General features: G+C 36.3%; 1 protein-coding gene across 2 annotated transcripts in view; it reads right to left on the bottom strand.

Moving 5' to 3' along the window:
* Positions 1-21,901, bottom strand: part of RAB3GAP2 (RAB3 GTPase activating non-catalytic protein subunit 2) — a 65,904-nt gene that overhangs the window by 14,579 nt on the left and 29,424 nt on the right. The window contains exons 9-21 of one of the 2 annotated variants that reach the window (XM_039341621.1): positions 20,139-20,237; positions 17,240-17,388; positions 14,596-14,675; positions 14,413-14,502; positions 12,822-12,961; positions 12,123-12,339; positions 11,642-11,785; positions 9,218-9,300; positions 6,858-6,922; positions 6,055-6,145; positions 4,351-4,478; positions 2,949-3,162; positions 2,059-2,156 (exon numbers count right to left, since the gene is read on the bottom strand). In XM_039341621.1, coding sequence (XP_039197555.1) covers positions 2,059-2,156; positions 2,949-3,162; positions 4,351-4,478; positions 6,055-6,145; positions 6,858-6,922; positions 9,218-9,300; positions 11,642-11,785; positions 12,123-12,339; positions 12,822-12,961; positions 14,413-14,502; positions 14,596-14,675; positions 17,240-17,388; positions 20,139-20,237 — 1,598 coding nt within the window. The remainder of the gene's footprint in view (positions 1-2,058; positions 2,157-2,948; positions 3,163-4,350; positions 4,479-6,054; positions 6,146-6,857; positions 6,923-9,217; positions 9,301-11,641; positions 11,786-12,122; positions 12,340-12,821; positions 12,962-14,412; positions 14,503-14,595; positions 14,676-17,239; positions 17,389-20,138; positions 20,238-21,901) is intronic. The other variant, XM_039341622.1, reaches the window with a different exon arrangement.

Here is a 21,901-nt window from a genome sequence, read left to right on the forward strand (position 1 = left end):
CACCTTTCCAATCAATTTAGTAAAATCTTCTAAACAACACAGAAGTTACTTCAATGATAATCTGCTGGCCTCTACATTAATATTATCCTCTGAGGCATACAGTATTTCAAATGATAGTCATGCGTATTTGTTCAATCATTTTTTTCTCATTTTAATTGTGATTTAATTGGGACCCCAGTCCCCTTAACTTTCACATTTACATTCCACAAAGAATTATTTTAATTTTGTAATGTCATTTCTAATGTTTTCGATCAATTTTGCTTAATCTGATTAAGCAAAACTGCTTTTAATTCCTCTCACATGGCAACTAATTGTGTGTTGTATGTATCTTGTCAAAGAATCCCCCACACACAAAGGTCTAGGGTTCACTGGTTTCCCAGGCCTCAGTTAAATTCCAAAGAAAGATACCATAAGGAAATTCCTTAGTATGGGGTTTCTTCAAATCAGAAAGCATGAATAATTGAAAAGAGTACGAAGAATGAAAAATATGTTTAACAAGAAATAAAGTGAAGCAGTCTTAAATCTTGCAACAATAATTAAGATCAAAACAATTATCACAAATGTATCTAAGTTCCCCGTGAATAAAGTAGAAAATGAGAAACCTCTTTTAACAGGGAAAGAAAAATGTGGAAACTAAAAGATAAATTTCAGTACAGCATTTCATGGAGGTAAATTAAAGAATATGTGCCTCCAAGTCAGTCTTCACTCCTGCTAATTGCTTGAACAAATCCTTATACTTTTCTTGGTAAGATTTTTTTACATTTTTTAAACCCTCCCTTTATTATTTCTATAAATAACTCAAGGTGGCAAACATACCTAATATTCCTTCTTCCTCCTCTTTTCCACACAACCACCCCATAAAGTGGCCTGAGCTGAGATACTGATTGGCCAAAATAATCCAGCCAGCTTTCATGCCTAAGGCAGGGCTAGAACACTGTCTCCTGGTTTCTAGTGTGGAATCATAAGCACTAGCCCGGGATAGGCAACCTTGGCTCTTTTATGACTCGTGGACTTCAACTCCCAGAATTTCTGAGCCAGCCAAGGTTGCCTACCCCTGTGGGACTAGACCAAAACTGACTCTGTAACAAGTTAAGTATCCCATTTTTATGACAGAGATGTAGAATATTAGTTTTATTACTTATGTCTTTTGTTGCAGATTAATAATCTAATTATTAATTCAATTACATTCAAAACTCTTTAAAACACATGGAAATGGAAATGGGCAAATTGTTTCTATATAGAGCAGTGGCCAAAATTGTGGAAACCTTTTGGGAAAAGTGTACAGTAGAAATGCCACCTTTGGTTAAGTTTCCACCAATTTTTCTTCTAATATCTTTATAACTGTAGCCTTATTCACTTAATAATAGTATTTTACATCGCTTTCTGGGCAACCAATCAGTCAACTCTTTGCACCATTACTTTAATTTTATTACGTTTTACAAGCTCACTGAATGAAAGAAAAAAAAAACCAACCAACTTGATAGCAATCACAATAACACACTGACAAATGTTCTCCTCTCAGCTTCAATACATGACATCAATAACTGAATCCTACTGTGATCTGATTGGCTCATTGCCAAAACAAGATGACACCTGATTGGCTCTCTAAACACTCATGCTCATTGGCTACAATCAGATGAAGGAAAGCTACCTGATATCAACCTAAGCAAGTTGTGCTTCCTTTTTCTGGTTATTTGGCTATAACTTTTCATAGAATACAGTACAGATAATTGAACAAACTATGTTGCATTACATTCTTGATTAAATTATCTTTCCATTGATATATAATTTTATGGTACTACTCCAAAAAAAAGTGGTGTTCTTAGCCATCAAACTTCAAAAATACTTTTCCCAAAAGGTTTCCACAATTTTGGCCACTACTGTATAAATGTTCTCTCCCCCTCCTGCCTCTTCCATGTTTTAATTCTCTTCCCCACCCACTTTATGCTCTAATTTTGATTCTTATTCATCTATTTCTCATATATTGGCCATAAACCAATAAGCAATTAGAATATAGGCCTGATGACCACAATAAAGAATGAAACAGGCAACACTCACCAATAATATCTGGGGGCTAAATCCTGCAGACACCAGAGTTTGACACATTTCTTCTATTGAACTTTCTCCATGTAAACATTTCCAGAAAAAAAACCCTCCTGTACATACACACAGAAGACATCAGACATTTTTTTTACTTATTCAACCCCATTTCACCCATTACATTCTTTCTGATTAAAAACAGAACAATCTGTCAGAAGGTGGAGATGAGACCTATTCATAATGAGAGTAAGTTAGATCAATGAGAGCTATTTATATTATGCATTCTCCTCCTGTTTGCAGGTAGTCCTCAATTTATAGCCATTCATTTAACAATGGTTCAAAGTTATGACAGTCTTGATAAAAGTGATTTACAATCTGTATTCACACTTATGATTACTGCACTACTCCCCATGATAGCATGATCTCAATTTGGGTGTTTGGCAACTGGCTTGCATTTATGATCAGCTGCAGCATCCTGTTGTTGCGTGATAGCAATTTGCAACCTTTTTTTTTTTTTTGGCAGATTTGCAATAGAAAATACACATCGGGGAAGCTGGAGTCACTTAACAACAATATGATTCACTTAACAAGAGGCGGAAAACTTGGGTCCAGCTCGACTTATGATTGCAATGACTTATGATGGAAATTCCAGTCCTAATTGTGGTTGTAAATTGAGGACTATTGGTATACAATCTCATTCCCATTGCACTAAACCAATGTCATTTCCATTGCATAGATCGAAGCAAATCTTTAGTCTGCTCTGTAAAACATAAAGAGTACTTCCTAATATTAATGTTTTCAGGGGGCTCCTTCAGAAAAACTTTCTAACTAAATTAAAAAAAAAGAAATCTGTTACGCAAGTGGAGAAGCTCCTTAGCCAAGGTTTCCTTAATAATCCAAGCTCCTACCTAAAGCCACGTATTCCTTGTCATCTAGTTTTTTCACATTAATTGCATCTTTTTCATAATCCAAGTAATCCAAGAAAGTTTTCACAGGCAGCATTCCATCTTCATCCTCCACAAAATGTACTGAAGGCTGGGTATTCTGCTGTTTGTACCTCTCAAGTAACATCTGCAGCCGAGTGAATTCTTTTTCATCTAACCGGAGTAGTTTAGCCAAGATCTTAAAAACATGAAATAAGAGAAAATCAGATTTACCTTTGAAACCGCTCTCATATTCACTCATCACAATTTTTCTGATAATCAATTTTGATTTAAGATATTTTGCTAAGTAGTTGTTATGTTGCATGGTTGAGGATACTTTCCCCAATATTCCTTGTATCATTCAGAAAATATTGAGAGGTCCTTACTTACACTAAATTTATTTCATGCAACAATTGGATTTATTGATATTTCTAAAAAAAATTGCTTGGACATCTGGTATAGCTCACATTTCAAATACGTAGCTGCCCATTAGTTAATAAATAAAGATGTTAGAAATATTTAAAATATATTCTATTTTGAACTGGATCCAAACACTGAAGTAACCTAGAATACTAATAGAAATAATTTAATTCTAGTCATAGGTCAAAGTTTTCTTGAAGAAGACTATTGAAAAGAGCATCCTAAAAGAATTTCAAATTATTCCATATAATTTTGTGAAAAGCAAAAAAGATCTCATAAGAAATATACTATATCAGTGTATTACACTGACCAATTACTGCCCAATTCTAGTGCCACTAATTTTTATCCTCTTTTATAATTTTATGCCTACAAAAAGCATAATACATAAAGTAAGGCTTGCTACTTCCCTTAGGTTGACATGTTAAACACCAACACAATTAAGATGTCAGTTTTTTGATAAAATATTTCCTTAATGCAGAATATTGGCAGTTCCAATTTCAGAATAGTAAGTTCAAAGAGCTGAGTTCAATGCTGCAGATCCACCTGCATAAATGGGCTTCCTTGTGCAGCACTCAGAAGTCCAAGACAGAAGAAGCAGGAAGACCATGAAAATCTTAGTGCTCTCTGACCTTGGTTGTTTGCTTGCAGACATTTTATAACTGAACTTGATTAGTGCTACAGGAAGCACTGATGATGTGATCTAGTTGGGTAATGAAACATCTGCAAACAAATAACCAAGCTTAGAGAGCACTCCACAGTTTGACCTACAAATATTGTCTTCTTTCCTGGAGAAGGAAGACTCCATTGTGCTCACAAATTCCACAAATGCATGACTCTTAAATACCTTGAATATATTTTCATTTTTTAAAAAAGTCAGTATGATTTTTTTCTACTTTCTTTTATATATACATGTCTGCATTTCAAGAGTGGTTTTCTTTTCATAAAATCAAAGTTTCACAGTACTTACGTTATCAGATGGCTCTGTCTCAAGCTTCATATTCTGCGAATTTAAATTGCTGACTGACTTGTGAAGCTGCAGCAGTTTTAGTTTATTTGCACAGAACTGTAGCAGCCCTTCATCAATATAATCCATCTCTAGACAGAGCGACAGAAAGAAAATAATGCTCATTAGTCTCAGTAAATGTGCAACTGAGCTGTTAAGCCTTTCTGCAGCTTCATCAAACAGCCTGCTAAGTAGGATATTTTCAATGCACAACAGCCTGCAAGAAGATACTGTTTCATTAAGTTAAATCCTGGATAGGTTTTGTCTATAGGCAAGTAAAGTGTCAACTTCCCTTTAAACACAAAGTTGAAATCAAATCCAAACCAAAGAAAAAGCAACATTTGAAAGCTTGTAATAACAAGTATCTAAGGAATATGTTTCTATGAATTCTCCAGCTTACAATGCTCATCCACAAGATGAATCTCCTACAAATCTATCTCCTGATCATTCTTACTTCATTTATTTTATTTCCATAGTCGCCATCTCAACAAGTGATTTGCCTTCCAGTGTTGAAAAATGAACATTCAATCCACCATCATTAAGAGTTCTCCAGATTTTTATTTGAAGAATTTAATATTTTTACTGCAGCTTTTCCTCCTGAAGCAACCCAAGCCTTTTGAACAAGAAGTGTGGGCTTATCTTCATAAATATCATTAATTGTGTTGTCTCAATTTCCTATTTTATATAGCTGGAACCAAGTCATAATCCTTGGGCTGCCTTGCAGTCTTTATCTGCTTTAGGATCCTACCTAAAATTGTATCAGTTGCCAGAATTCCCTGGTGGATTTTCTAGCCAGCACAACTGTCCTTTCTGCTGAAACCTTGGTCTCTCGCTTCAATCAGATGGCTGATACAGTCACTCTGGATACCTTCCCTGCTTCTATTACTAGTTCAAAAGACCTTGGTATGAAAGAATATGGAAGACAGCAAAACTGGAGATGGAAGAACATAAAGATGATTAGAGCTCATCCTCACTGCAAGTTAAAGAAAGGACGATGCTACACAGAACATTATAATGGATCTTAAAATGAATTTATCTGACATAAACTTCAAAGAAAGAATACAAGTAAATCTCCAGTGTTATACTTATGAAAATATTTGATACAATCATTCATTTTAAACCACACATTACATATGTTTCCAGTGAGCAATTTCCATTTTTGAATGATGTCAAAACAATCTCTGAAGGAAGAGAATTATTTGATTCTGAAATGTTTCTGCCATATACTACTGTATTCCCTTGTTCTCCTGCAAGGGTATCAAAATGCTACACTAGAGTTCAGGAGCGGGCAATTAATTTTCTGAAAGGGCCACATGAGAAACTGGGACTTTTGTGGAGGGCTGCCATTCCATCCCACCGCTCCGCCGATGCCCTGCCCCTGCCCCGATGTCACCCCATCCCCAAGGGCAACGCCCCACTGCCAACGACAATGCTGCAGGCCAGACAGCAATAGCCAAAGAGCCAGATGTGGCCCATGGGCCATAAAATGCCCAGGTCTGATATAGTTCCTTAGAAAATTGCACTTGTTTCTTTCAATTACCCGGTAACAGCAGAAACAAGACCCACAATATTATCAATGACTATTATATTCTTTCAACAGGGCATACTTGAATCCTTATTCTGTATATTTTTTGTGACATAATGGGCAGAAAAGAAATATTAACTTACCCTGATTTTTTAAGGTCTCCATCAGTGTTTGTGTGATGTTCATCAGAAAAGATAACGGCAAGCGCTCATTTGCCAGGATGCTTTCTAAAGCCTATCAGTAAAATATAACACAGACTTTCACAAGTCATGCTACTATTTTTAAAAATAAACCTACTGATATGTATCATATGCTTCTATATTGCTTAACTTTAGTATCTCTTGAGCTGGAAACTTTGCTGGTCCTAAAGTAGACCCTAGGAGACATGCAGTTATCAAGAGAAAAATATGAAATGTCAATGAAATGACTTCTTGGTTTATGATATATCTTACTACAGAAATGATCATACTTTATAAACTAGATTTATGCACTGTGTAAACACAGGAACTGTGTTATAAGTAAATCCAGTTTGGAATTATTTTTAAATGATTTTATGTCATGCAGTATTCCTTCAGGAAGAGCAAGTATATTAGCTGCTGAGGGGCTAAAATCAAATCTATAACAAGCAGGAGAGAAAATCAAGACCCAACACTGTCAAACCTGCACAGTGACAGAAAAGAAAACAGCTCCCTTTCTTATAGTCTCTCTTTCACTTTAAATAATTACAATGTGTGCACAGTATTCAGCTTTTCTTCCAGTAAGTATTGCCAAATTCCATCCTGCTAGCACCCAGGAGGGCAAGAATTTGAAGCAAATCACTACTAATAAAATACTCCAATCACTAATATAAAAATGGAGTTCAAAACAAATTTTAAAAGAGAGTAACAGACATTAATTTACAGATATAAAGCAGGTTAACCTGCCAAATAATGCATTTCTTAATTACCTGTTTTTTAGTAGCAGGATATTTAACATCTAGTATTAATTCCTTTACTTCAACCTCAACCGTATCTGGAAAGAAAAATAACAAATATAATTTCAAAAAATCATTGAGACATGTTCTAATCACAGGCGGATTATATTCAAGTTCTTCCTCTCATAAATAACTGGGAACAGAATACTATTTGCTTAAAGCCAAATACTTTACAGCTAGCTACTTCTGACTGATATAAACTTTAAATTCCTGGTTTTTCTGCTTTGTCACAGGACATCGTGATGAAGATGTTTGCACTGCAGATAAGTCAGGATATGCTCCAATCCAGTTAACACCAAGTAAAATAGTCTGTGTTTCTTGTAATCCTCTTATCTCAAGTGATCTGTTGAAATGCGTTTCTCCAGCACCCTGACTGCTTTGAGGAGTTAGCTTCCCCATCTTCACAACAACCTCCAAGAAAGTTCACTACACTGAAGCCATAGAACTGTGATCAAAACTACCACAAAGACTGGCACAGGAAAATAAGAAAATAGAATAAGACAAATGAACTCTTGAGAAACTGATAACTGATAGTTCAACACCTCAATCATACTTCCATAAGATAGACTTATATTATTATTATATTAGATTTTTATCCCACCTTTATTACTTTATAAGTAACTCAAAGCAGTGAACATACATAATACAGGTAGTCCTCAACTTAGGAACATAATTGAGCCCAAAATTTCCGTAACTTAGCAAGACAGTTAAATGAGCTTTACGAACTTTCTTGCCATATTTGTTAAGTGAATCACTGCAGTTGTTAAGTTAACAACATGGTTGTTAAATGAATCTGGCATCCCCATTGACTTTGCTTGTCAGAAGGACATAAAAAGTGATCATATGACCCTAGGACACTGCAACTGTCATAAAGACATGCCAGTTGCCAAGTGCCCCAATTTTGATTACGTGATCATGGGGACGCTACAACAGTCATTAAGTCACTTTTTTTTAGTGCTGTTGTAACTTTAGTCAATAAACAAATGGTTTTTAAATCAAGGACTATATGTATGAAGCAACACCGATAGGGAAGGAAAACAAGATTACAAAAAAGATTTAAGTCTGGGGCACAGGGGTGGAGGCACGCAGGAAACATGAGAAAGAAACTCAGACTAACTTTGCCTTAATTACCCTAGATCAGTGGTTCTCAACCTGTGGGTCGGGACCCCATTTGGGGTCGAACGACCATTTCATGGGGGTTGCCAAACAACGCAGTCCACCATTTTTTCCCCTTTTCCTTAGCTGTGCTACTCCCTTTTATTCTATTGGCTTTTGAAAGCCAATAGAATAGACTTTCTTGAATAGACTCTAATTCTATTGGCTTTCAAAAGCCAATAGGAATTGTCCAGGCTGTCTCTGCCCTGCTAAGCCCGCCAAAAGTCCCATTCTGCAAACGGTGCTGCACCAGTTGAATAGTCCTCGACTTACGACCGGTTGAGTAGTCCTCGACTTACGGCCGGTTGGGGGTCGCGGCATTAAAAAGGTTGAGAACCACTGCCCTAGATAGAAGACTGGTAACCAATGCAACTCAGGGAACTAAGGTGTAACATGGGCTGTTCTACAACTGCACATAACTGCATTTTGCATCAGCTTAAATTTTTATGCTGCCCATCTCCCCAAACTGCTTGGTGGTTACACGTTATATAACAAATATAAAAATAATTAAAACATTAAAAGTACACAGTTTACACCCATGTGAAGCATATTACAGTAGTCCATCCAAGAGGTTACCAAGGCATGAGGGACCACGAACAGAGGCTCTCAATCTAGAATGTTTGCAACTGGTGCACAAAAAAAGCTGTGAAAAGTTTATCCTAGACTGTCACCTGCTCTTCAAGATTATGCAAGAGGTCTGTTTAGGAAGCACACACATATACAACACAAACATTCTAGCAAGGTAGCCAAAGCATTTAAAGCAATATATCAAATAACTTATGACCTGATTTTACTCAATTACATTGCCCAAAAAATATTGAACTAAATGCAATTTTAGAAATATTGTAATTTGAAAGATTTAGTATTTAAACATTTCCTAATCATATTGGGAGATTATACTAACATTCCACTGTGCCATTCTAAGGTGACAGTTATCAAAACTGAGTTCATCATGCAGACTGAAATTATATTTATAAGCCGGCTACTACAAAATTAGGCCCAATTGAGCAAAGTATTGACATTTATACTTTTTGCAAAGGAGGCACAGCATTTCATTCAACTACACAACACTAAATTAGGCTCAATTACCTTAAATAAAACTGTAGTCTCATCATGTTCATGATCTTTAAAAAGACACCGGTGTTATGACTTTGAATAGGAACAAATACAGAACCTACCCAAATTCAATGTTTTAGCTTTCAGCAAGGCTGCCAATTTCTTCAATAGATGCATATCCTTTGCTCGCTCACTCTTCTTGTCGCTGGAAAATATTTAAAAATATACACATTTGTCTATAACAGTACATTTGAAATTGAGACGGAAAATAATAATTTGTCATTGCACTGATTCCTCTGTCAACATTACTGAACAAGTAATGGGGCTGCCACGAAGAAGAGGGAGTGAAGTTATTCTCCAAAGCGCCTGAAGGCAGGACAAGAAGCAACAGATGGAAACCGATCAAGGAGAGAAGCAACCTAGAACTAAGGAGAAACTTCCTGACAGTTAGAACAATTAACCAGTGGAACAACCTGCCTCCAGAAGCAGTGAATGCTCCAACACTGGAAGTTTTTTAAGAAGAGACTGGACAGCCATTTGTCCGAAATGGTGTAGGGTTCCTGCCTGAGCAGGGGGTTGGACTCAGTGACCTCTAAGGTCCCTTCCAACTTTTATTATTATTATTATTATTATTATTATTATTATTATTATTATTATTATTATTATTATGGATCATCGCACAGTCAGCCAGATGTTCAGACTGGATTTGGCATTTTGTCTACCTATCGAGTTCTTATCCAGGACCTGGGATAGGCAGATGTGGATGTTTGATGGTATTACAGGTATCGTCGCAGGATGGAAGCAGTTCCTAGTAAGGCTGCCTTTTGCAATTGACTAATAGCGAATTTGTCAATGCCAATGGTGTTCAAGTGGTGCTCCAGTTGTTTTGGGATTGCACCCAAGGAGCCTATTACTATTTGTACTACCCTTGCTTTCTTTTGCCACAGTCTTTCTATTTCTATTTGTAGGTCTTTGTATTTTGTTATCTTCTCCAGTTCTTTCTCTTCTATTCTGCTATCTCCAGGCACTGCCACGTCCACTATCCAGACTTTTTTGTCTTTCTTATCGACAATGTTAAGTCTGGGGTGTTATGTTGCAGGTGCTTGTCTGTTTGAATTCTGAAGTCCCAGAGCAGTTTAATTTTATCATTTTCTATGACTTTATCTATTTTATGATCCCACCAGTTTTTGCTTACAGGCAAATGATATTTTTTGAAGATCTTCCAATGCACCATTGTTGCTACTTTGTCATGCCGCTGCTTGTAATCAGTCTGTGCAATCTTCTTGCAACAGCTTACCAAGTGGTCCACTGTTTCTTCAGATTCTTTGCATAGGCGGCACTTACTGTCTGTTGCTGTCTTCTCAATTTTGACTTTGTATGCATTTGTCCTTAAGGCTTGGTCTTGTGCAGCCAGAATTAGTCCCTCGGTCTCTTTCTTCAATTTTCCTGCTCTTAGCAATTGCCAGGTTTTATTATTATCTGCTTTCCCAGCTATTTTTTTCATGTATTGGCCATGTAGTGCTTTGTCTTCCCATGCCTCTATTCTGTTCCTCATTTGGTCTTTCTTGTAGGCCAGTTTGGTCTCTCCAGTAGTCAGTAAGCCTTCCTGAAATACTAATTTCAGTGCATCTTCATCATTGTTCTTCAGATATTCTTCCAAAGCCATTTTTTCTTCTTCAACCATCTGATGTACTTGTATTATTACATCAGGCCCTGGCTATGTAACATCAAAAACACCTGTCAGGCTACGCCCACTTCCTTACGAAAAAATGGATGCAGATGTGGCAGCTGTTAGTTCACATTGTTGTGCATATAATAATGATTTGATATGTAGATGAAAGTGCCAAATCCACAATCAATAATCAATTGAAGAAATTACATAAAATCTGACTGGATGAAAAATCATAACCATTTATTAAACTTATGTGCCTGCCTGCCTGCCTGCCTGCCTGCCAATATATCCAGGTGGCTTGCCACAATGAAAGAAATTACAAAAAATTAATAAAAGATAAAGATAAACATGGCAAGCAATATGAAGCAAGGGGTTCTTACTCTCCCTCATCAAAGACTGGGTGAAGAGCAAGGTCTTCATGGCTCTTCTAAACAATAGCAGAGAATGGGCCACCTGGATCTTGGGGGACACCTCATTCCAGAGGTCTGAAAAAGGGGAGTGCACATGCTTCAAATAACCAATTGACCTGTACACAGAGAAAGTTATGTCACTTTTCACTGGCACTACTTAATACAAATGCATATTTCAAGAAATATTATGAGCAAAAGGGTGTAAAAGCAAGACAGTGGGAATTCTTCACTGTTGTTTTAGTAATTAAATAACAGTAATAATATATTATAAGAAGGGAAATCTGGCTTTTCAGAATGTGCTCTTATTACAAGTGAATTTGCTAGAAAAAATCCTAGCATCTCTCAGAATTGGAAACTGAGTATGTTAGATTATCCAATATCTGCACATTTAAAAAAACTTTTATAATTCATTTCATAATATTGACTTAGTTCAATTATGCAACGTAAAGTTTAAGAAGCCTTACCTCAGGGCTAAATGGAAAGGTATGTGAACTGTTTTTACTGTTCCTGATACTGGATCAACAAGGCAGATCTGATAAGTCTGAGGCTGCCAACCCTGACTTGTTACGCTGTTCAACCCCATTATTTTATAGCCTGGATACAGCAACCTAAATATGGGTTTGGAGATATATAATTAAAAACATAATAACCAACATACATTTTTGCACAAAACTATAGGCTCTAAAATATCAAATAATATTACAGTCTTATAAATAAATAAAGACAGTGCACAAATCTCATATTATACAGGACAATTCCTGGGTAAATGCAGTTTGTCAGTTTGCAGATTTAAAAATTATTATCTCACATTTTTAATTTTTCTGCACTTGTATGTACTTACATAAAGCATATAGGTACATTTTGTTCAACTTAATTTCAATTATTTTTCTGGAGACTATCCTGCCTTACATTTTAAAATCTCTTCCATTACCAAAAATGTCTTACCTGCAATGTTTTCCTACATTGAAGGCTCCAACCCTTGGACCTTGTTGGGTACTCCATACTTCCAAAATCCCTCTCCTAGGAGCATAAATCACAAGAAACTGAGCCACTCTGCTTGGTCCCTGAGGGGTACTAGTTGGAGAAAAGTCTGTCTTAATAGATTCTCTTTCATGTAGGTCTTCTGCAATCTGAATCCAACCAACCTGTGCATCACGATAGCCTGTGCATGAAGGATAAACTGGTTAAGATGCTAAATGTATTTGTGTATAATGGTTAATTACATTGCTGGACTAAGAGTGAGGAGACCCAGATTTTAATCCTCCTTTAGTGTGATGACTTTAGACCAGTCTCTCTTAGGCCCTAGACTGGGAAGTTAAAAAATCACTGACCACTGTAATAAATTACAATCTATAATCTGCAATGGAGAGGTCTTTATCCTGAGTGGATTGATTCAGGCTAGTAATAATCGTATCTGTGTATAAACGAACTATATGAGAATTCAGTGCTACACTGCAATATTACTATTCCAGAGCTGATCTTTACACTTCAAAATCCTTTGTAAATCTGAATATCTGGTATTTTAAAAACCAACAATCGCTATTTTAAATTCATACTTAACTGAACTGAAATAAAATTATCTCTCAAATGGATAAGTGACCAGTGTTTATCTCCTCCAAGTTATTAAAAGATACTAAAAGGTACCTTTCCACATACGAACAGAAAGACCTCTTGCAACATCCAATAGAAGAACTCTTCCAAAATCATCAGTAATTGCTGCTAAAGAATTACAAGGAGACAAACATATTCTTTCTCCATGTCGACGAGAATCTGGGATTCCAAACCTACATTCAAATAAAGCCAAATGTACAAAACAATCTCTAAATTTGGCTCCTTGGTTACTAAATAAAGTAATATATTTTACAAAATCAGTAAATAAGTTGTTCTTTATTATTTTAACTTTTGTAGAAAATCAGTTTTCTGATTAAGATATACTGTATTACATTCAATTCAATACAAAACTATTTTGTATTTGGATGATCCATTCAAAGTACAGAAATTTTAACAAGATTATTATTTCATAATGATTAGCATTAAACTTGACAGCATAATATAATTTGCAAGAACCCTTAACAATTATAGAAAAGCTCTAGTTTAGAAAACATATTGCATGTCACATGCCACAAATATACAAGAATTCATATAACTGTTAATATTTTATAATGGGAGTTCATAAAACACAATTTGGTGCCTTAAAGGTTAACCACTTTTATTATTTCATGAACTTTTGTGCATCACATTTACATCAGATATGAACCACAAAGTTCTGTGTCTCTTTCATTTCTGTTGATAGTTCTGCTGTGAAATATCACAGCTACCACTTTGGAAATAATGTAATCACATTAGCCTCATCAACTGGCAGCACCAAGAACCTAAAAAGTGTCCAACTGGGTTATATTCAGATTGAGGAACACCTTGGAATTGAAGGGCTGTTGGCTAGACTGGGAAATCAAGACAACTGTTTATGGGCAGGGCTATCTTTCAAAGTCAAATTTCAGGCTTATGGAAATGTGGAGGTTTTGGTTAGAACTCCAAGACAATCAAATGGGCAGGTGCAAAACATACAGAATCTGCACATTTCTGTTGAACCATAACCTTAGCTTCTTTGTCTTTTTTGCAGCCATTATGATTTGTAAACCCAATTAATGGTCTTTGACAATCCAGCCAAATGTAGTTTATTCAAAACTAACCATCTTTAGAATAATGTTTATTTCTGAGTCCAGAAAGAGATTTTTTTTTGTTACCAAACTTATCCAGAGCACACAATTCTTCCACAGAAAAATTTACTTTTTGTTATAAGAAGATTTAATTGTCTTTCCAATGAAATTGCAACAATGTAAAAATCCCATATACTCCCAGAGTAAAGAGCAAAGTGCTAGCTTCAGTCAATCTATTTCTAAATAGGAAGAACCTCTACAGCAGGAGAAAGATAGAAACTTCTTTATTGTGCAAACTGCTTGGATGACATATTTACAGTCTGCATATATCTCATGCATATATGGTTATGGCCAGTGGTGGGATTCAAATATGTGAACAACCGGTTCTCTGTATGGATGCTGCTTCTGGAAGTCCATTCTGGGCCTGGACAACCAAAAATTAGCTACCGATTCTGCCAGAGTGGTGCAAACCGGCTGAATCCCACCATTGGTTATGGCTCAACTATCCTCAGAGAATAATGGCAACACTGGTAAAGTATCTCATAACCTCTTTGCAAAAAGTAGCTTGAAAGACTTGCCTCACAGGTAAAGGAGTTGCTGGTTCAACCTTGGGTTTCTGCTTCTGTACAGGATCTTCTTCCTGTTTGTTTTTCCAGCCAAGCCAGCCACTTCAATACAAAGATTAAAATATCAATGTTTCCGTTTAAAGAAAATACATGAAAGGAATAAATCGACTGCACCTTCCATCTATTATACATTACCTAGCAGCATTAAAGAATGCAGATGTCAGCTTACTTGCAACTGTGAAAGCAACATGGGACAGTAATGGCTGTGAACTGCCCTAAAGAGAAGATAAAAATGCTGTTGTTTATAAATGGTGAAAAATAATTGATTTATTTTTAATAACCTTACTTCTGAGAACCTAGTTTGTCTTTGAGGTATAACTAACTTTCATCCTGCATCATCTGCTAAATTATATCATTTCAGAATAAAAAAGTGACCTTTCTTTGCTTTTTCTGATAATGTTTTACTATACAGTAAAAGCTTTGAGACCCTCAGGTTTTACAGGCTTAAAAATGTATCATTTGTCAAAAATATATGGTGTCAAAGCTGCTATTTTATTTTACAAAATTATTATTATTATTCATTAATAGGAAAGAATTATATTGAGTAATTAATAGTAATTGCTACAGAATATAAACTCATATTATCAACTATTAACAATTCCCCATATACAATAATCATACTGTGTAAGAGAATTACACAGAATAGGAAAGGCATTCATACACAAAGAAGCCCCAGATAAAAATAGCGTTATTGAAAAATATATTCAACTTTTTCAAAATTTCCTAGTATAAAAACCTAAGCGCTGGCATAATTGACCAGAGGCAGAAAACATAATGGTAGAAGTATAAATTTCTGCAAAAAATAGGAGAAGACTAGAGCAAGATCCATGAATTGTGGTGTGCCATAGCAGAGTTCACTTTGAGGCCCATCAACTTACAAAACCGTGTTTCAGAAAGTCAGGTATTAATTGGCAGAATATACACCAAGTCCCAGAATTTATTTTAAAAGGAATTACTTTCTTTCTTAAAGTAAGGGTTTTTACAAAAATCTACACAAAATTCAGTTCTAGAGGTGGGGATAAACTACAGGTAGTCCTTGAGTTACGACAGCAATTGGGATTGCCATCACTAAGCGATCTGGTTGTGAAATGCAATATCAAGTGACCGCATTGCTGGCGCTAACCTAGAGACATCGATTGTTAAACTCAAAGCAGATGGAGTCCCAAGTAAGGCGCATGGGAGTTCTTCAGGGGAGGCACAGGGAGGTCCAGCATAGTGTGGGGTGAAGGGGGAACAGGGAGCGGGGAATGTGTGTACGAGCACAAGAAGGCCAGGAAAAGAGGATGCAAGGTGCATGCATGTTTTTGTACAAACATGGGGCTGTCGAGGGAAGGCGGACACTGGTGAATGGGCAGAGAACCCCAGAGAAGGAGGCACAGAGAATGTGAGTGAAGTAAAGTGATGGGGGGCGACTTACTGGAACGACTTGTGAGCTTCCCTGCTGGCTTCTAGATTGACTTTGCTTGTGGGAAGCCAACACAGAAGGTCAGCAACAGCAATCACATACCCACGGATGCTGCAACTGGTGGTAAGTGTGAGCTGGCTGCCAAGAATCCTGATTTAGTTCACTACAACAGCCAGAACTTCAAGAACGGTAATAAATCCCTTCATTCAATGCCATCATAACGTTGAACAATCACTACATGATCATAATTCAAGGACTACCTATAAGGAAATTGGACTATAAATGACCTGGAGAGGTCTCACCAAATCTCAATAGAATTTCTGCCTTTCCCATTCAAAAACTTCATTAAAACTAAGACTTAATATTAACCAATAATGATTACCCATTAAATGTTCAGTTTTGAAACCTTGGTAACTGCAACTTCTTCTATGCAGTTCTGTTCACAGGATTTATGTTTCAGGTTTAGCATAATATTTCAAATGTGGTTAATTCCATTCTTTTCTCCACCAGAAAGAAATTTTACTAATTTATCTAAGACATTATACCCAGGATGTTTTATGTACTATTGTGGCAGAGCTTTAAAAAAAACATAACTCTGGTTTCCTGCTTTTTTTCCTTTAAAAAAACAGGAATGTGAATTTCAAATTTATAGCTAGTGAGGCCGGGTCATACATTATGGATACAATATACATTATATTCTACTACAAGAATCTTGCAGAAGTTGGTTAGGCAGGAAAACATATGCTAAGCATGAAAGAAGGTAAAAAAAAATTTTTTAAAGTTTCATAATTGACACCTGGCAACTGCATCCATATAGTTTTTTTGGCAGCTATACAAAAATTGTTTGATATTGCCTTCTTCTAGGAACTATTTCTCAATCTACCCTACGGATATGGAATTCCCATGCACTCCTCTGAGTTTTATTCAAGCCCAAATTCGAGACTAACCAAGATTGAGAAGATACTGCCCCCTGCTGTGGCCCTCTAGGCAAATTTCATATCTGAGAAGTGTGTGTTCAGCACTAGAACAATGTTCATTAAATTCTACCCCACAGGAATTGTTTTTTTTCTCCAAAAATTCATGTTCAGTTACCTAACTTTGGAGAGGGGGAAGGCACAAAAGGGTTCAGTTTCTGCAATTGTTAAATATGTGGAATATTTTAATGTGAACTGGGTCATCTAACCAGTAGATCCTGATCTACAATAACATCATTACGCAACTGAAAGATTTTTAATTAAACAGTAAGTTGTTCTTAGTTTCATTTTCCATTAGCAGCAAAAAGCAAAATAACTAAGAAAGAGTAAACAGGGAAAGAAATGAGTCTTTTATCCAGCCCATTGCATTTTATACCTACTGGCTGTGCAAGTTCTTTACCTCAAGGGCATAGAAGAACCCAGTGAAAGGATTAGACCCCACAGTAATATACTGAGACATAGCAGGAGGATTGTTCTTTATAGCTGCATTAAATCCGCCAATAGTGGAAGCAGTCTTCATTTGATCAAAAGGTGATAGAGTCATGATACCTATATGAAATAATGAAAATAATCTCTGAAAAAGAAATTTCTAAGATCCTAATAGCTGTTCTTGAATTGATCCAAATATGTTCACAATTCTAAGGACTCCTAACTTAAAAACATATACAGTTACTATAGAATTAAAAGTGCATTATGTTGAAGCAGACACTTCATTAATATAGCAAAAGCAGGACACATTCTCCATAATTTTTTGAAGGTTCTCGAAGTTAAAAACTATATTCTAAAGCTCAATTTTGTCCCACTGACTCTTGAAATGGAATCTGGCCTAGCAAGAAAGAGTTACATTTTTGAGATCGGAATTCCAAATTATTCAGATATTAATTTTAAAAAAACAGCACCAGGACTAATCTGGAATGACTTCATATAATTTTATCTAGAGTATCTGCGTGCCACAGCTCAGTTGACTTATAAATATATTATTAAAAAACAAAAATGAAAACAAAACTTTAAAATATTATTGAAACATTACATTTTTACACAGTTAAAATGGTGAAACACTTTTAAAAAATTAAAAGGCCTTATCATCTAATGTTAGGTTGGTCTTGACCCTTCTAGCCTTTCAGAAAGCCTTTAAGACCTGGCTGCGTTCCCAAGCATGGGGCTGGAAGGACAGCCCATGATGGCTTAAGAAAAAATGCAATTCCCCAAAACAATGATGTATACATCCTGAAGTCCAGACCAAGGTCAGTGACAACTCTGTCCCATCAGCAATGCCTTATTGAACTGTTATAAATATTATAATGACAGTGTAATGAAATGCTTTAAATTAGAGAAAGGTATCACTTTTCAACTAGAAGGTCACATCTTGCCTTCATATTCTCCCTCCAGGAGTCATATCATGATGACATATCATGAGATTTATTTAGGGAGGGGGGAGAAGGCCCATATTTGAAATTTTAACTTAAATCAGTTTGTTCCTTTTAAGACTCAAACACACCAGAAAAAAAACCCATTTAGTTTCTATGGAAACCTTTGTATTTATAGTGGAGGATATAGATGACTTCGCTAAGATCAAGGCTTAAGGCAAATTTCATGGCTTGACCCTTTATACCTGACCATCTTTCAGCCCTAATTATTTGGAGGGGGGGTTCCTGAGGTGTAAACAAATCAGCTGGAAGGCTTCATGCACTCTACTGAATCTTTATTCTAGCGAAGGGTCAGAGATAGAATAACAAATAAATAAATAAATAAAAAGTAGAGTAATAGAGGTCATTGTAATAGTTGATAACAAAAATACATTAAACTATGGGAGACCTTTTACTAATTGATGCCAAATTTTCATGGCTCATACATAATATTCTGCTGCTATAAATGATTTACAATCTGAAAAAAGGATGAAAATGTAAGTATTATCAGATTGCCCAGGCTACTGATGTAAAAGAGATAGGATATAGGCATGGTAAACATAACTAGAACAAATTAGCATATATTGAACCATTTCAACATCCCAATTCTACACAAACATATTTCTCAGCTGGGATTTTATAGTATTAAGCCTTGCCCAACAGAAAGCTTTCCTTAGTTTGGGGAATGTCAATAAAGTGAGGTGATTGGCTATTCCCAAAACCCAAGTTCTATGACTTTGTGATAAGTTACAACATTTACTTCTGCCTGAAATGTAATGTCATTAAATCTTTTCAGAAGATGAGTTTCATACAATCATGGCCCAAGGCTTGTAGTAACTCTGATGATAGCCCACAAGTATTAGGGATTTTTTTTCATGACATTGTTCCAATTTAAGGGGCGATACTACTACATTCGTGGTGGGAGCACAGAAGCACTTCCCAGTTGAGAGGATTAGCTGGTGACATCACCATTGTCCTGGGGACGCCCATGAGGGCTCCTTTCATGTCCCCGTTAAGTTACCCACCAAAATGGTACAGAGTCTCACCATGGCCATCTCGCCGTGGGACAACTTGCTGCAGGATAAGAGTTATACTAATATCAAAGAAATGGTGGAACAGAATCATTGAAGAAAGGATGCCAAAGGAGGTACAGAATGAAATCTGAATGGCAAAAATTATTATTATTTATTTTTTAAATAATTAAATTGTTAAATTGTCCTGCAGCGAATTGTCCTGTGGCGAATTGTCCTGTGGCAAGTTGTCCATGGTGAGTTGTCCACAGCAAGTTTGTCGTGGTGAGTTGTTCCATTCTTCTATCTACTCATGGGAGACCATTTTCTAACTGCTGGGTCAACAGGAGCTGGAGCAGATGACAGGAGCTCATCCCATCATGTGGCCTCAGGGTTTCAAAGATGAGCCTGCCAATCATCATCCTAACCACATGAGCCACCACACTCCTATCAATCATTATTAATAGGAGAAGTCCCAAGGAGAAGAACTGGACCTTCATCCAGTATCAAGCTTCATGCTTTGAGCTCAGTTTTAGTCATCCCTGTTTCTAGTCTGAGAAGTGCATTGGCTACCTTCTGATATAGATCTTAGAAATGTAGCTTGGGGTACTTCAGCACTTCATCTAGGCTTCATACAGTACTAGGGCTAAGGTTTTAGCTTAAAATAGTTTCAGAGCAGTCAGTATTAATTCACCTACTTTGGTAAAATAGAATTATTTGATGGCATTTGCAGATCTTAATGCTGTCTGAGAGAAGTCTATCTGCAGATTATCAATTGCTGCTTTAAACTCTCTCCAGTACAATACACATGATTTTTTAAAAAAAAATAATTCATGGTGGATAAGGATAACAATTCAGTAAGGATGATCAGTGTAATACTTACCAACACTAACATGATCAACAATAGTATCCACATCCTGCAAACCCCATTTCTTATAGGCTAATGGAGGTGGCTGAACATTTTCACTGCCTGAAGCTGTAGCTGGCCAATTGATTAGAGAGAAATTAGAAAGAGTAGTTATTTTTAAAGCATTTATCATGGATTGGACAACACATAATATATTACAAAAATATTTTTAATTGTAAAGTATAGAATAAATTGCACTGTTTATATTACGAGTGCCAGTTTGGTGTATAGGTAATCTTTGGGTTACAATGGCAATTGGAGCCAGGAATTCCATTACTAAGCAACATAGTCATAAAGCACCAAATCATGTGACTACACTGCTTAACTATGGCAATTCCAGAAGTACTGGTTGCCATCATTAAACAAGGACCACGTGGGTCACTATGTGAAGACTTCAGATAATTGCAACTTCTGACTTCCTGGTGGCTTCTCCCTTGACTTTCCTTGTGGGAAGCTGGCAGGGAACATCAGAAAAATGATCACATGATCATGGGGACACTACTATTACACAATCACAAGCCAAGTACTAAGTATCTGGATTGCAACGACATGACCATGGAGACCCTGTGATTATTGCAATTCTGAGGATCCATCATAATTCCCTTCATTCAGTGCCACTGTAACTTTGAATTGATACTGAATAGATGTAGCAACCCAAGAATTACCTGTAGTTAAAGGCTCTAGGACAGAAACTGGGAAACCACAAGTTTTAGTCCACATAAATGCCAACTGAGGAGTTTGGGCCAGTCATTCTCTCAGCCTTAGGTAAAAAGCAATGGCAAACCACTTCTGAAAAATGTTGCTAAGAAAACTACAAGAACTTGCCCCTGGAATCACCAGGAATCAAGACTGACTTGAAAGCATAAAAAAAAACCTACACGTTAAAGAAAAGCTACTAAGACTGAAAGCCTATATATAATTTGCTTATAGTCCTGCTGAGCTCAACAGACTTACTTCCATATAGACATACATACAATTTTAGCCACTAGGGTACATTAAAGGAGTAATCAAAAGTAAAATCCTTGCTCAACTACAACATTTAGTTGTTAGTGTTTAGAAATCCACAGGATTTGGCAAGGATGTGGGTTGGTACCATAATAGCTAGTTTATACATTATAAAACTATTGGGCTGTTTCTTTTTTTCCTGCTAAACTATCTAGAACAGTGTTTCTCAACCTTGGCCACTTGAAGAGGTACGGACTTCAACTCCCAGAATTCCCCAGCCAAATTCTGGGAGTTGAAGTCCATACCTCTTCAAGTGGCCAAGGTTGAGAAACACTGATCTAGAGCAGGGGTTCCCAACCAGGGGTGTGAGATGATATTCCAGGAGGAGCGAAAACTTGGGTTTTCAAAATTATAGTGTATATGCATAATTCATTATCGTTATTTTGAACTTTTGTTAAGGGGTGTGAGATTATATCAGAAGCATTCTAGGGTTGCAGGATATAGAAAAGGTTGGGAACCGCTGATCTAGAGATACCGTATGTGAAAATTATTAAGCCCTCTTATTTTTTTAGAAAATACAGCAATAAAAAAGGAATTTATCTAATTCACACCAGCACACTCTTCAGGTCCTAACATACAAAAAGTCTGAATTTAAAAAATAAATGCAAGATTTGGAAGAATTCGTTCCTGGCACACACCAGTATGTCAAAATCACACACCAGTATGTCAAAATCATATAAAGTCAAAAATCTTGTGAAATTTCACACAAGAACATTGAAACCTTATGAGAACAC

Source organism: Crotalus tigris, unplaced genomic scaffold (genome assembly GCF_016545835.1).
Source record: "Crotalus tigris isolate CLP2741 ecotype Arizona unplaced genomic scaffold, ASM1654583v1 scf7180000017771.5222438, whole genome shotgun sequence".
In the NCBI taxonomy this organism is placed as follows: domain Eukaryota; kingdom Metazoa; phylum Chordata; class Lepidosauria; order Squamata; family Viperidae; genus Crotalus; species Crotalus tigris.